At 31.6% G+C, this 14,657-nt stretch overlaps 2 protein-coding genes across 3 annotated transcripts in view; both read right to left on the bottom strand.

Annotated features, from left to right (window-relative positions):
• Window positions 1-14,657, bottom strand: part of LOC124361195 (neurocalcin homolog) — a 210,550-nt gene that overhangs the window by 48,329 nt on the left and 147,564 nt on the right. The gene's annotated exons all lie outside the window — the stretch shown is intronic.
• Window positions 1-14,657, bottom strand: part of LOC124361181 (neuronal calcium sensor 2) — a 192,042-nt gene that overhangs the window by 30,019 nt on the left and 147,366 nt on the right. For both annotated transcript variants that reach the window (XM_046815222.1, XM_046815229.1), the window contains one exon: window positions 9,413-9,525. In XM_046815222.1, coding sequence (XP_046671178.1) covers window positions 9,413-9,525 — 113 coding nt within the window. The remainder of the gene's footprint in view (window positions 1-9,412; window positions 9,526-14,657) is intronic.

The following is a 14,657-nucleotide window of genomic DNA, read 5'->3' as shown; positions in this document are numbered from 1 at the left end:
AATAATGAGTTACAATAGTGGTAGTAGTCATGAAAAAATAAACGTACAACACCTTTAGTTTCCCGATTGTACTATTATAATATCTGTTATCTTTTAAAAAGTGATTAAATTTCACCAATGATAGTGTTAAACTTTTCTGTATTGTTTCTACAAAATTGTCTGATAGTAAAAATCGAGATGTATATCAAAACATATTTCTATAGTTGCCCTCCTATAAAAAAAATTCTATTACAATTCTGAAGAAAAAATAATCCACACAAAAAATTATGCCATATCTCAGACTTAGCTCAAATCTTTGCCACCCTTAGGGTCTTGAGGTTTGGCAAACATCAAAACTCTTAATTAAATCAAAAAAGAGAGTAAATTTGTACTAATTTCACTCAACCAAGTCACTGCTTTTCGGAAAAAATACAGAAAAAGCAGAAAATTGAGTGAGGAGATTATGATGAAACGCATATTATTGGTTTCAAGAAAGTAGTACAGTGCAGTAATAATAGACTGAGGTAATGTAGTACAGTAGATTGTATGCTATGCATGAATGTGCAATTTTTTTTTTTTAAATTGTGAAAGCAATAATAAACTTGAAGCTATCAAGGTTAAAATTTCGAATTTTTGAGAATAGGTAAAATGGGGATAACTTTGATAATCTTCAAATTAGTTGGAAAGATACCCTGAGTGATAAACAGGAAAGTAAAGATGGGCGATAGCACAAAAACATATATTCTTTGACAAGTCAAGAAAAGAAAATTGTAATACTCTTTTTTAAAGAGACTATAAAGAGTAGAAAAATACCTAGGATTAAATTCATATTAATTTAATATTAAATGATATATTAATAATGCGAATGTTGGCAGATTTAGATTGAGCAGTGGTAAGGCTGGCCTGTTTTTTTCTTTTTTGAATAAGATAAAGCAGCATGAGCTAGCTTTTAATGTAGCAGAGTTGTCGATTAAGTTATTATTTAAAACTATAGATCTTTCATGGGTTCTACACAAAACTGATATTTTTTAATTAAATGGAACACTTTGTTGGACTAGTCTGTAAAAGTGTCTATAAAAACTGTTTTCACTAAAAACTTTATGAACATTTTCTTGTTATATTTTCCAAAAGTTTTATTTAGTTTTTCTAACTAAATAATTTCAGCATTATATTTTTAGATTCAGCATACCTCCTTCTGAGAAACTGATAAATTAAAAGACTTTCAGCTCATGTATTATGTGAGAGATTGACCAATACCTTATATCTTGTGTCAGATATCAGGTTAATAGATTAAATGTTTTCCTTGATTTATATTTGTGTATTTTCATTCTTTATTACGATTTATATTTACTGATCAGTAAAACATGTTTGTGTCCTTCTTTTAAAATAGAAAACTCAATTTTAGGTAATCAAAGAAACAAAAAAATATCTTGTTTTTGTAAAATAATATTTAAATTTAAGCTAGTATTTTCAATTTCTATGTTTGTTCATTGCCGTGCGTCTGCCGTATACGTCAACTACTTGGCGGTAAACATAACAATTACTAAATTCATATGTTGTAATTTACGTATTTAGTTGAACATGCAGTAAATATATCCTATATACAAATATATGTTGGTTATTATTCAAATATTGTTATCACAGATGGCACTGGTTGGAATAAAAAAAAAACCATTTAACTGTATATACCATATTGTTGATGTAATAAAAAAAATGCTTAAACGTTTTAAGTAAAAATTACATGCATTAATGAGGCCCATTTTATGATCTATTGTATGAATTTAAGGTAAAAAGTATATGATTTGACTTGTAGATGTTAGATATAGCCTTTTCAAAAGCCTCTGTCTCTTTAAAATAGTGTCTGTCTTTTCTTTTTTTGTGTTATCTCCAAAAGATTACATTTTCACATAAATAATAGCTGATTTGTAGAGCATAAAATAAGAATATACTCTCAGATGGCTGTTAAAGTTGAAATTTTTAATATTATTAGTATTTAAAAATATTCAGGGGGAGTGCTACAAATCCCAGCTTGACTGGGAGGTGTGGATGATTCCCAAATTACTCGGTAATGGTATCTGCCCATTAGGTCATCTTAAATACACCTAAGCTTGTAGTATCATATGAATGATACCGGTAACATTAACTTTGCTAAGTCTTGCAAGTCTGTTTTAAAAGGGTGATTTTCCTTCTCCACAATGTCAGTTTCACCTACAATAACGGATCCATAACTTGTTTTTGAACTTGGAAAGAAATGCTCCAATGTCCACTATTAGAAATTATATTCAGAAGTTCCTGGATAACCATATTAATAAACCATACTCCCTGAGGTATCAACTGTTAAGCAAACACAATACTACAGAGTATTCAAAAAATTTATACAAAATGAAAACTATTGTATTTTGTGAAATTGATCATTTAAATATATATTATATTATTTTGAAGAGTTCAACTTTAAAAGGTTTAAAAAAGAATTCATCGCTAGGATTGGCGCAGATTAAAATGGAAGGATATAAAAAAGTTGAAATTAAGAAACAATAATTTATTTCCTTAGATTATACTCTCCCTAGTTTGATACACTTAAAACCAATCGTCAGACACATAAATAATACAGGGTAGCGCATATGTCAGTTTACCCATAAATTGGGACATTTTGTTTCAATAGGTTGGTAACAATATTCAGCATTGTTCAGCAACATGGAGTAAGTTCGTTGTTATCTGTTCCAGTGGCTAGTGTAAAGTGAGGCTCTTTGCATCTGTATTTGTTTGTGTATGGTTTTAAAATGTTTACAACCCAATGAGTTTACATCTTTCGTTGTTGCGATACCCACTCAACAGTATATGCGGAAGTTAAATAAAGAAATTTGAAAACACAGGAAGCGTTTTAAATGTCCTGATGTGTGGTCGTTCACGATCAATTTGCAACGAAGAAAACCTGCAGACAGTTGCTCAAGCTTTTGTAGCCAGTCCCGGTAAATCGACTCGTAAGGCATCTGCTGCTGTAATCGGCATAACTACGTGTACTGGTTGGACGTAAATCCTCATAACATAATCCAAGCAGAACTCAATGTGCCTGCTGTTATGGTATGGGGAGATATTTCGAGTACTGCACTGATTGGTCCTTTTCTTCAAGGAAATGTTAACTCAGAAAGTTACTTATGGTTGCTGCAAGAAGTAGTAGTTCCCGAGCTCAGAAACAATCCTGTTTTCAACATTCATTTGCTCATCTGGCAACAAGATGGTTCCCCAGCACATTTAGGTATCCAAGTTGGAGATTTTTTAAATAACACATTTAATGAATGGATTGGTCACTGTGGTACAATTGATTGTTCTGTGTGCTCTCCAGACTTGACCCCATGTGATTTTTTACTGTGGGGTATTATAAAGGAGACTGTGTATGCTTCAAAACCGCAAAATCTTGAAGAACTCAAAAACCTAATTAGAAATGCATTTGAACTTGTTAATAACGATAAACCTTTATTACTAAAAATTTGTGATTCTATTCTCAGTTGTTGTATGAAGTTTATACTAAATCAAGGTGGACTTTTTGAACAACTGCAATAACATTGTATGGTAATATGTAAGTAAGCAGTGCACTGTAGTCAGCACCACCAATGGTGACCAATGGTTATGAAAATGTAGTCATAATTTACTGTAATTCAGAATCTAGTTTAAAAACTATACAGATTGAACTATAAATGCAAAGGATTATTTTGTCATTTTAATTCGAAAAGATATAAAAAAAATACTACAGAAAACTACCAAATCTTTGGGCTCTTTACCCCCTCTCCAACTCCTGGCCCTTGTATTAAATACAGTTATTACTATTAATAACTAATAATTGATTTTCCATGTCCTTTAATTTGACCAAACAAATTAAGAGTTGGCTGTATAAGTGTAAGCTAGTATGGCTACGTAAGAAAGCTTTTATTTAGTGTTGCAGATGTCTCATTTTAAAGTTATAATTAGTACACATCTAAATGCTTTTTAGTTTTTCCAATATATGTTTGTATATGTTATACAGAACAATCTCAAATATTTAGGTACTTCATTGTTTAAATACTAAAAAACTCACTTTACATAAAAAAATATATAAATGATAAGTAATAGGAGATCCAGTTTAACATTAATCTTTTGGAGAAAAACTCAAGGGCGTTTCACTACAGCAGCTCACTAAAACAACTCACAAAACATTTTTATTTTTCAACAAACTCTTCTATTTTCTATGTACGGTAATTAAAAAAGAGTACACGATTTTTAGAATTTGTATGTGACAGTGCTGTAGTAAAAAATATTAATTCTACATGATTTTGAGTTTAAGTAAATTTTCAAATTATTCAAATATATCTTTACGTTTAAAAACAAGCAATATTTTTTTGGCACGAACATTTCACCTTCGCTAGCTTCAAACTATTCAATATTGTCCTGCATAAGACAATGGCTTGTCTGATTCATGTTTACCTTCTGAATCACTTTCTTTGTTCAAGTTTTCAGGATACGAGCAATCACAACAAAAGAATGTATTCATGTGTTACGGAACAATTGCTGAAACAGGACATTTGAAGAACTAATGTACACTTGTTTCAGGCACCAATTCTCAGAAAGTGTAACGTTTTATTATAACAGTCAAAGGCAATTATCCATAATTTTGCTATACTTTAAACTCATTATTAACTAATTGAAAGTATAATTGTATTGTTTGTTTTATGTGAACAATGAAATTCCATTTATAGGTTAATTTTCATTAAGGAACTGGGTCAAAAACTTGATTTGTGGTTTAAATTTTAAACTTAGGTAATTCTGTTACTTTATATTTTCTGTGATACAACTGAATCATCAACTCAAATGAGTGTGTTTATTCTTGTAGTTGTGTATTTTTATATGATCGTTGGTACAAATAATATGACAAAGAGGCTACAGAAAACTCTTTTATAGTACTGGATTAATAGACTGTTAATATATTTTAACTTTTTTGTGAATAAAATTGAGTCTGTATCTCAAAAGAGTATTTGAATATGTTTTGTATAATGTTATGGCCATGAAGGGAATAGATTAAGTTCCATTTGAGTGTGTTGGTTTAGCTGTTGTGTTGTGTTGTGTGTTCTAAATTTTTTTATTGTATAAACTGAACTATGAAATCAACGGGTCCAATCCTACTGGTACTTGTTTCTTGTATAGGGATTTCAGTACAATTTGCTTGGTCTCCAGATTTCTTTATCTACCTTATTAGAAACTAACCATTATCATTAATTTCAAAAATTGAATACCCCATAATATATTTCAAATAAAGTAGTAAGTAACATTTCAATGAATTAATGTCCACAATTTCTAGTTTAGAAAGGTACAATTCTGGTTATCGAAGAAGTACAGTGCATAAATTGTAACTAAATCCTTTGGAGATACAAAAAATGTAGTGCTGCTTTGACATTCAAGTGGGCCCTTATCTCCAGGTGATGTCAAAGTCACTGACATTTCATGTTAACTGCTACTTGGCCCAGTATATCCCTTCATGTCCTGTCGTCCGATCTTGATAAACTTGCTTTAGCTAACTGTATGCCCTCAGGCAGTCCAAGTAGGGCACATTAACCAGCTGCTAGGAATGTCATGTACCTCAGTTATGAACATACGTACGTGTGCGCGCATGTGTATGTGATATACCTGTCTTTACATACTGTACATAAAGAACAAATGTATATTATTACAAATTTGATTTGATTATTAATAAAATGCAACATAAGATAACTCATCAGCCCAGACTTGAACCCTGATTGTTTACTTCTGATTTTGAAAATGTGGTATAGCAACGTGATTCTTGTATGTTGAAGTTAGTAAGTTGTTCTAAAAATGTTCACTACGAGTTCAAAAATATATTGTGTGTGCGTGCATCTGTACATTTGAATCGGCTTATACAAAAGAATATTGGCATGTGAACATGATAACTGTGTTATTTGATTCTAACCAAGATTAGTGGGTAAATGAAATTTATACATGCCCTGGACATATCAATAATTTACCCTCATAAAACAAGGTTTTAAGATGTTAATTCTAATTTGTACACAATTTTTATCTCAGCTGTTTCGCAGGTTGTCTGATATCACTTGCATTTTCTAAAATCTGTAGGCAATGTAAAACAACTTGTGCGTCTACAATTATTTGGCATCTCAGGTTTTAAGATGGTGGATTGTAGCTACTGAAAATTTTAAAAGGGTACGGCTATATCTTAGCTGATAGCCATTACAGAGAAAAAAACTGAAAAGCGTTTTAGAATTCTTAGGTTGTTTCCAACTTAAATCTTATACGTTTATTGATATTTAGTATTTTTCATAGATGGTGAATGTACAACCTTTTGAGTGGTATACAATAACGTAGCAAAAAGATTGAACAGATGGTTTATTATATTGTAAAAAATATAACATTTTTTTTAACTTATTACACACTAAGGAACATAATTGTAATCAAGCCATATAAAAAAACCTTGTAAGTCCAATAATGCTGTCTTTTAGTAATTATAACATATGTTCTTAACTATTTCACAATATAAACTATTAATATAAGATGATTCAAAATATATAACTTCTAAATTTATCAACTATGTACACAGAGTACCACTGTATACTGTAGAGAGCAAAAATATGCTTAAAAAATGTGGATTTTAAAGAAAACCACCTATATGGCAAATTATATGACTTTTTTTTATTTATTGACTAACTCAGTGCTATTTGTGTGAATAGTGGAAGTTTTGAATTCTTTATTGAATTAAAAACTAGACCAACTTTACAACTGATAGAGAACATAACCATATTGTAAAAATAAATGTGTTCAAATAGATTCCATGTGTTTTATAATACCTAAAACCAACAGCTGGTTTGTGGAAGAAGTGCTTTTTGTAAAACATGGAACAGGATATAAAAGCAGCAAGCGGATACAAACGAGTTTATTCTCTGTGGTAAAGAAGTAACGGAATCAACAGCAGAGAGCAGAGCGGAGTTAGTTCCCTTCATGAGAGGTTTTATATTTAATTAACCACATGAAACAGAGATATTGATCACCTGGTATGCTGTGTGCTGACACCCGAGTGAGACAACCTTCAACACTCATCACGATTTGGGTAAAACCTTGTCTAAGATATCTGGACATATTGGCATTTCAGCTAACAGAGTTTGATTGGGGAATATTTTAATATAATTTCTACAAATCTTATGAAGGACGAACTGTTAATGTGAGAATGTAATTCTATTTCTCATTTCTTCATTAGATTCACAGTCAATTAAACCAATCTGAACAAAAACTCTTAAGAAGTATCGCATCCAAGAATATATTGTCAGTTTAAACAGTTATTAATTATTCCTCGATGAATAAATGGCATCCAAGAATATATTGTCAGTTTAAACAGTTATTAATTATTCCTCGATGAATAAATGGCAAACAGTACTGCAATGCATTGGTTTGAACCATACTGATGTGTATACACAGTGATATTTCCCATCACCAATGCTCATGCCTGATCTGCCTATTTCTTGATCATTACAACATACTAGACTCACCACACAAGGTGTCTTAACAGGGTGGCTTGTTGAGATTCTCTGACTTTTCCATACCAAAAGAATAATGTGCCATATAACCTATTAATAGTAAAAAAAACAATATTTTTAGTTAGTTAAGATTGGATATTTTAAAATGTTATTTTTGTCAAAAGTCAGTCATAAAAAACTAATTAAAATACAAGAATACGTTCTTATAAATCACACAAGGAAACAATCTAAAATTGCTATATAGAAACGTTGGATTTCTAGGAAATTCACTTAAATGTCTGGAGTCTTCAGAAATAAATTTCTCAAAGAGAAATAATTTCAGATTGTACCAAATCCGATTTTTTAAATACGATAATTCCCGAAGTATAATTCACAAAATTCCTAACTTTCTGATATTAAAAAAATCCCTGACTTTTCCTGGTAAACAGACACCCTGCGCACTGTGGTAACAAATTCTTACATCTTTAAAATTATAACATTAACACTAATAACTTATCAGAATCCTCGTAATATCAGTATTATCAAAAAGTAATTAATGTTTGTTATGTTTCTTACAAAAGAAAGTTTCTGAAGATGAACTATGCAATCTTTAATTAGATTATAAATAAATAATACTAATAATTTCTTTTTAAATCCATGTTAATGCATAGCCCTAAATAAGCAGCAGTGAAGAGAAGAATGGGGGTGTGCAATTAATGAAACTAAAGTTTTTGTACGTGATTACGTGAAATATAAACTTTTCAGATGTTAAAACAAACAATTTCTTGGGTATTTAAGTTTAGCATTTTCTTAAGTGGTCTTTTTGTAACTTAAAAGTGTTGTCTATATATCTTTGTGTGGCCAAATAAAACAATAATCGCAAGAATAATATGGGAATGTAAAATACATTTCTTTGGGTGGAATGTGCTTTGATTACCGTTGATATGTGCCTGAATATGTGCTGAACAGATAATACTGTATTCCGATAAGGCATTCTTGAAATCGTGCTGTTACCCGTATGTGTGAAGTTTCTTAATAAACTGTTAATTACAAAAAGTCCTAGAGACATGAAACTTCTACATAATTTTAGATCAAAAAATGTAGATACCCGAGTTTCAATGTTAACCACAAACTAACCAGTAACGCTACAGTAACGAAAGTTACATTAAAATTTGGCTTGTTTTTTTTCTGTGTTTAAACATTTAAAGCAAATAATACAAACAATAACTCCCAGTGATTATGTTGATGAAAATGTTACTCTCATAATTGTGATTAGCGTTAAAACTTGGATATCTGTACTTTTTATCTGAGAGTACTGTAGGTTCCTCTTGGTCCAAGCAAGAGCGCTATTGATTTCGGTGTCAAAAGATTTGACAAGGGACTCCTGTATGTATGTCAATGTATGACTGCTTGTATGTGCGATAACTCTTGATAGAAAGGTATGTGGGTTAGTGGGTTAGTCTAGACTTGACTAGTGAAGATGTTAGCACTTAATAAAATTTTACTAGCTGCATAATCAAATCTAAGGTCAACTTCATCCTAGGGTTTGGCGAGCTGCTTTGTATGGAGTTTTATCTTTTTATCGAAAGTAATCACCTCAACTACATTGTGTATAGAGATTTAACTATCAAAATAGGATATTTAGCATAGTTTATATTTTTCTTTGTCATCCCCATATCTAAATAAAATAAGACCAGTTATTAGAAAAACCCCATCTTTCCAAACATGATAATACTTCCACAGTAGTGATCTATGAGTCAAAGACAAAAATCCCTTGGTTTTCTGATGTTGCTTTTTACACATAACAGAGCCTATGTTATATAACAGAAGGGAAATAATGTAATAAAACTCATAATGAATTATATGACATGTATACTATTATTCTAGTATTCTACTGTATGAAGCACTAAATAGTATTATCCTACCTTAAAACCCTTGTACCACTCTTTGATGGTGGCCTCGTCGTATCTCGTGTGGGATTTGAGGAAGTCCATGTCCTCCTTGGACAGCTTGTCTTTGCTACCAAAACACCCCATTTCTGCAATAGAACACCAGAACTTAGTAATCTTTACTTCATAACTTTACAGCATAGAGTAGAAGAGCAGAAGTTGGGTCTAGATATTTGATGACATTGTTCCTTGATTAGGAGATAAGAGTGAAACAAATTGGATCCACAAAAAGATTAGTGATTTCATTCATATCAATACTCGTACTATTAATATAAGCTCTGAGATCATAGATTACCACAACTTGTATGATGCTATTCAAATAAAAAAAAACCCCTCGTTTCTTTCAAATTTCAGTTGATTTTCAGTTAAATCTTGAGTTCAAATATTACAGTTATATTGTTATTTTAATCATGTTAAACTCTAGTGTTGTTATTAGACATTGGTTAGAGGTTTATCACTACTACAATTGTAAATTTACATTTTTGTAAAAGTCAGTACAATGTATGTTTATTATTCACCAAATAATTAAAATCGTGTACAATCCAGATTAATTGTGTTCTCCCAAAAAATTTGTAACATTAAAATTCCCAAATGTTTAACATTTTCTGGACATATGTCAAATACATTTGATTTGACATACTTATCGATGGTTATCCTCCAAACAGACCAACCATTTATCTCTTTGGGAACAGTTTAAGAGAATCTACAACACAACATTGATATGATGACCTCATTTACAAACCAATTTTCTAAATTATATCCTATATAATATCCTATATAATATATTATATATATATATATAATATTATATCCTATATAATATAAAATCTTCAAGCATTCTTGACGTAACAGCCTGGGGCAAGAAGATTCTGCTGGAAGGTCCAGGCACATTGTAGGGCGATGTGGCTAACTCTACCTTACGGAGATCACCAAGATTATTTCAAAGGAACTTTCCAAGTCAGAATTGAACAACTAAAACAATATAGAAATTAGCTATAATAGTCCCAATAATGTGAAAGTACTGATATTTGAATGTATATTAAGCATACATGTTTATCCTTTCATCATGCACACAATGGAAAACCAATTGGGATGGAACTTTGTTTGGGCATAATTTAAATACTGGAATAATATCTTTAGGACTATTATTTTAAAATGGCTATCCCACTGGTACTGAGATGTATTAAGATGTTGAAAATGGCGAGAACTGCTGAAATATTTGTTTGTTTACACTTAAAGTCTTTAAAGTAATAACATTTGTTATTTTAATGTACTCCGATACATTAATGTTATACATAGAGTTTATTCAAACAAGAAAATTAGAAGACTTATTTGAAAGGTATTTCTAAAACTAGATAAAAAAATATTGTATATTTTTAAGGTGTGAGAAGGGAAACAATTTAAACTCTGTTATTAAACTCCCTTCAACAGTGGACAATTTCTTGTACAAAAGAGAATTGTATGCTGTTTATCATTGTACACATACATACAATTTCAATAATGTTCTCAACTTCAATACTCTGATTCTTCATTTTGTGTATCAAAACACATTTCTTTAACGAACAGTACTAGTCCAATAGGAACATTGTTGAGCCTAAAATCTTGGGTTGTTGGTTGTTTAAAAGATGACTCAGTTTAAAGACATAATTAGTACCATCCAAATGCTTTTTAGATTGTTGTTATATTTCTATTGATTATTAGGCCGTTTCACTATAGCTGACTCTAACCACCAAGATATTCAACAAATACAAAATGATTATGTTGCAAAACATTTAACCTCTTTGCACTGATTTACTTCTAGACAAGATTTTGTTGGATATGTTGTCTACTGGTGGTATTATGAACTGCCCCACACATTCTGCATTTATCATTAGCTGGGCCACAAGTCCAAATAAATTACTACATAAGCTATTGTTTCTACACAACATTTGAAATAATCTGAGGTTTCACTTTGTGATAATATAAGGTTTCATTGTTGTGAAGTAAGATACTGTTTTTATAGTCACCCCATCTTTGCCACATGAAGGGAAATAGAAGTTTTCTATTTCATAGCTACCTAAAAAATGGTTAAAACCTACTAAAACCTAGCTAAAAAATACTTAAATGACAGTGTATATGGTTAGATAGGAATTTGTTATTGGACTATAAATTGACTAGTTGTACTGTAAGAGTAAGAATTGAAAGGGTTTAGTAGTGTTTCCTTGATCAAAAACAACAGATAGGGACAGACAAAGGGGGTAAATGGTAACAATTACTGTGACTAGCAGGCAGCTTTGCAACAGCAGCAGCAGAAGCTGCGCACCTGTACAATAACTCACAGTATCAGCTATTGTGCTGGCGCTGGTAATAAATGACTTGCACAGTTACAGTCGGTATGGCACGACGCGGCGCACACATCTCAGTCACAGTACCACTCAATTCCGCCTCCACCATCCCCCCCACCCCACCGTCACTGCTCTTCCTTTATCTCATTCTGATTGAAAATCCAAACAATTCAATCCCTCTACCAGATACTTTTCCAGGAATTGATGAGTTGGGATTTAATATATCTCTGTACTGCACCCGTCAAAACCTATTAGATTTAAAAGTATCAGCTGGTGTGTTCCCGATCTACCAATATTGCCCAACAAATTGGTGTAATAAATCATTCGTTACACCATCCGATATTGAATTTAAACCTCTGCACACTTTCTGTTGACTGCTGTTGTTTACACCAATTCAAATCAATACGAGTAAAGAAGGATATAAACGTTTTGATATATTTATTTAAAATATGGAAAACGGCCTTGTAAAATTATCTGTTGTCTTCATTTTAACATTTGTTGAAAATTTGGTTTGTTATAAGCGTTGTACAGTGCTATTTCAACCATACACACAGACGTTGGCTTCATCCTGCAATCCCTACAATAAAAATGTTAAACAGATTGTCTTAATTATTATTGTACCACAAGCCTGAGACCATCGCTACTCAATTATATATTTTGGGTATACATTGTCAGCTGACACGAGCCCGCTTACTTGTCTACAGGTTTGTATATTGTCTAACATTAGATTGCTCTATCAGGCATTTGTGATCAGATTCACAAGAATTCTTGTCTGTTACGAGATAGGAATTCCATCACGGGGTGTTTTCCTTTTCTTGCCATCGGGACAGCATCGCAATCCATTCTGGTTACAAGAGGCATTAGGAGATAAGATAAGATGAGAATGTTACCCTAGTCCTATTTTTATAAACGATAAATTATACCTCTACAGAACATAAAGCCGTATCAACCATTAACAGTGTGATAGTTCATATATAATACTGCAAGATTAGGTGTGGGCAAATATACCATTATTTACTGATTGAGTTTAGTTTATTTGTCATTTTTAAATTCCATTTATACTGTTCAATTTCTCAACGTTATAGCAGGATATTAAAAACCAACTACTGGTTTGAATTCAAAACTGTCAAACTTGAAACCGTTAAAATCTTACAAATCTCCAAAATTCAATATAAAGGACGCAGATAGTATAATTTTAAACCGAGGCATCTTGCAAAATCTCTGCAGTCAACAATAAGTGTAATAAATATTACAATATTGTAAATTTGAAGCTTAACATTGGTTTTTATCTTACATAATTCATGGTAGTATTAGTGTATCAGTTAGGAGCTGGCTGTAGTCAATCAACCCTGAGATGTACCCTATAAGAACATGTAAATGTTTGATCGTATAATTATGGGAAACCAGTCTCAACCTAAACATACGACTAATACGCATCCAAACGCTTTTATTTTCTATTCTAACGAATATACTTTCTGAATATTTAAAAGATGAAATACAAAAAAGTGAAATATAATATTTTATAAGCAATCAATTAAAATATTGAGAACACTAAAAGTAATACATTTGAAATAAAATATCTTACAATTATGTGACTGAGAATAAAGATGTAACAGTTTCAGAAGATTAAATATTCGTACGGAATTGCAATCAAAATGGTCGTCAGTATAGCTGGCTCAGAGCAGGAGCGGCGTTAGGGTAGGGCGCGGTTGGGCGACCGCCCAGGGGCGCCGCCGGCCTTTTTTCGTATGTAATTGAATTGCAGTTAGGGGGCGTCGAAGAAATCTCGCCCAGGGCGATAATAGTGCTAAAACCGGCTCTAGCTCAGAGCAACTAGTTTGGATTGGAAAGGTTTATAGGGAACTGTTTTATTCTGCCCGTTTTAGTGAACGTATTTCTTTGTGTTCGGACCTCATACCTAAGTTGCATAGCGAACTAGTTACCAGGAATCAGCAAGCAGGGATATGAACTTCAAAAGGTGGAATAAAATTACCACCAGACTCGCAGGGAATCAGGTAATCCGTCCATCTTGAGACTCAATCACTCATTCTATTTAAGCAGCTTTCACCTCAAATTGCGTAAATGAGTCGGTATCCTAAATATCATAGATCTTATTCAATTGGTACCATACAAGTGCCTGCAACCAACACAGCGCATTTCAGAACCTGCCACGGTGTGCGGGATTTGTCGCAGATCTTTCGAAGGAGTTCACCGTGATTGCATTACCGCAAGTACAAAATCGCGGAAATGCAATGTAAATATTGTCACGAGCTGCGCTACTATAAGCTAATTAAATTTTTGAAATATACCAAAATAATTATGTACTTAGTAGTTTAGAAAAACTAAACTTGAATTACTTAGATCATATTTATTCAATTATTATCATTAGATTTATTCAATTCAATTCAATTATTTTACTTTGATATAAGTATTGTACATTCAGTTACAATTTTTATTACAAATTACTGTCTTCTGAATACTGCGATGCCAACCAACCACTTACACAGAAGAATGATGGGTTTAAATTATACATGGGATATACATTATACCATATTATGTGGTTTCATGATTTATCATAAAATGATTATCACTCACCATAGGCCAGATTTTCTCCTAATGCATTTTGTATAATGACAAGGTTAATGTATACAAAATAATATTTGTTAAATGACATGGTGATATATGTTTACATTTAACAAAAAAATGTGATAATATATATATATATATATATATATATATATATATATATATATATATATATATAATTTTAAAAATCCAATATGCACTCCTACCATCAACAAAACAATTTTGATGACAACAAAGTGTATGTAATCATGAATAATACCAGGACAATCATAAGGTTCAACTTTTCCCGTGACTGACACTCCCTTACTCAC

The sequence above is a fragment of the Homalodisca vitripennis genome, chromosome 1, assembly GCF_021130785.1.
Source record: "Homalodisca vitripennis isolate AUS2020 chromosome 1, UT_GWSS_2.1, whole genome shotgun sequence".
NCBI classification, from domain to species: domain Eukaryota; kingdom Metazoa; phylum Arthropoda; class Insecta; order Hemiptera; family Cicadellidae; genus Homalodisca; species Homalodisca vitripennis.
This window is presented reverse-complemented; position numbering and strand designations above follow the sequence as displayed.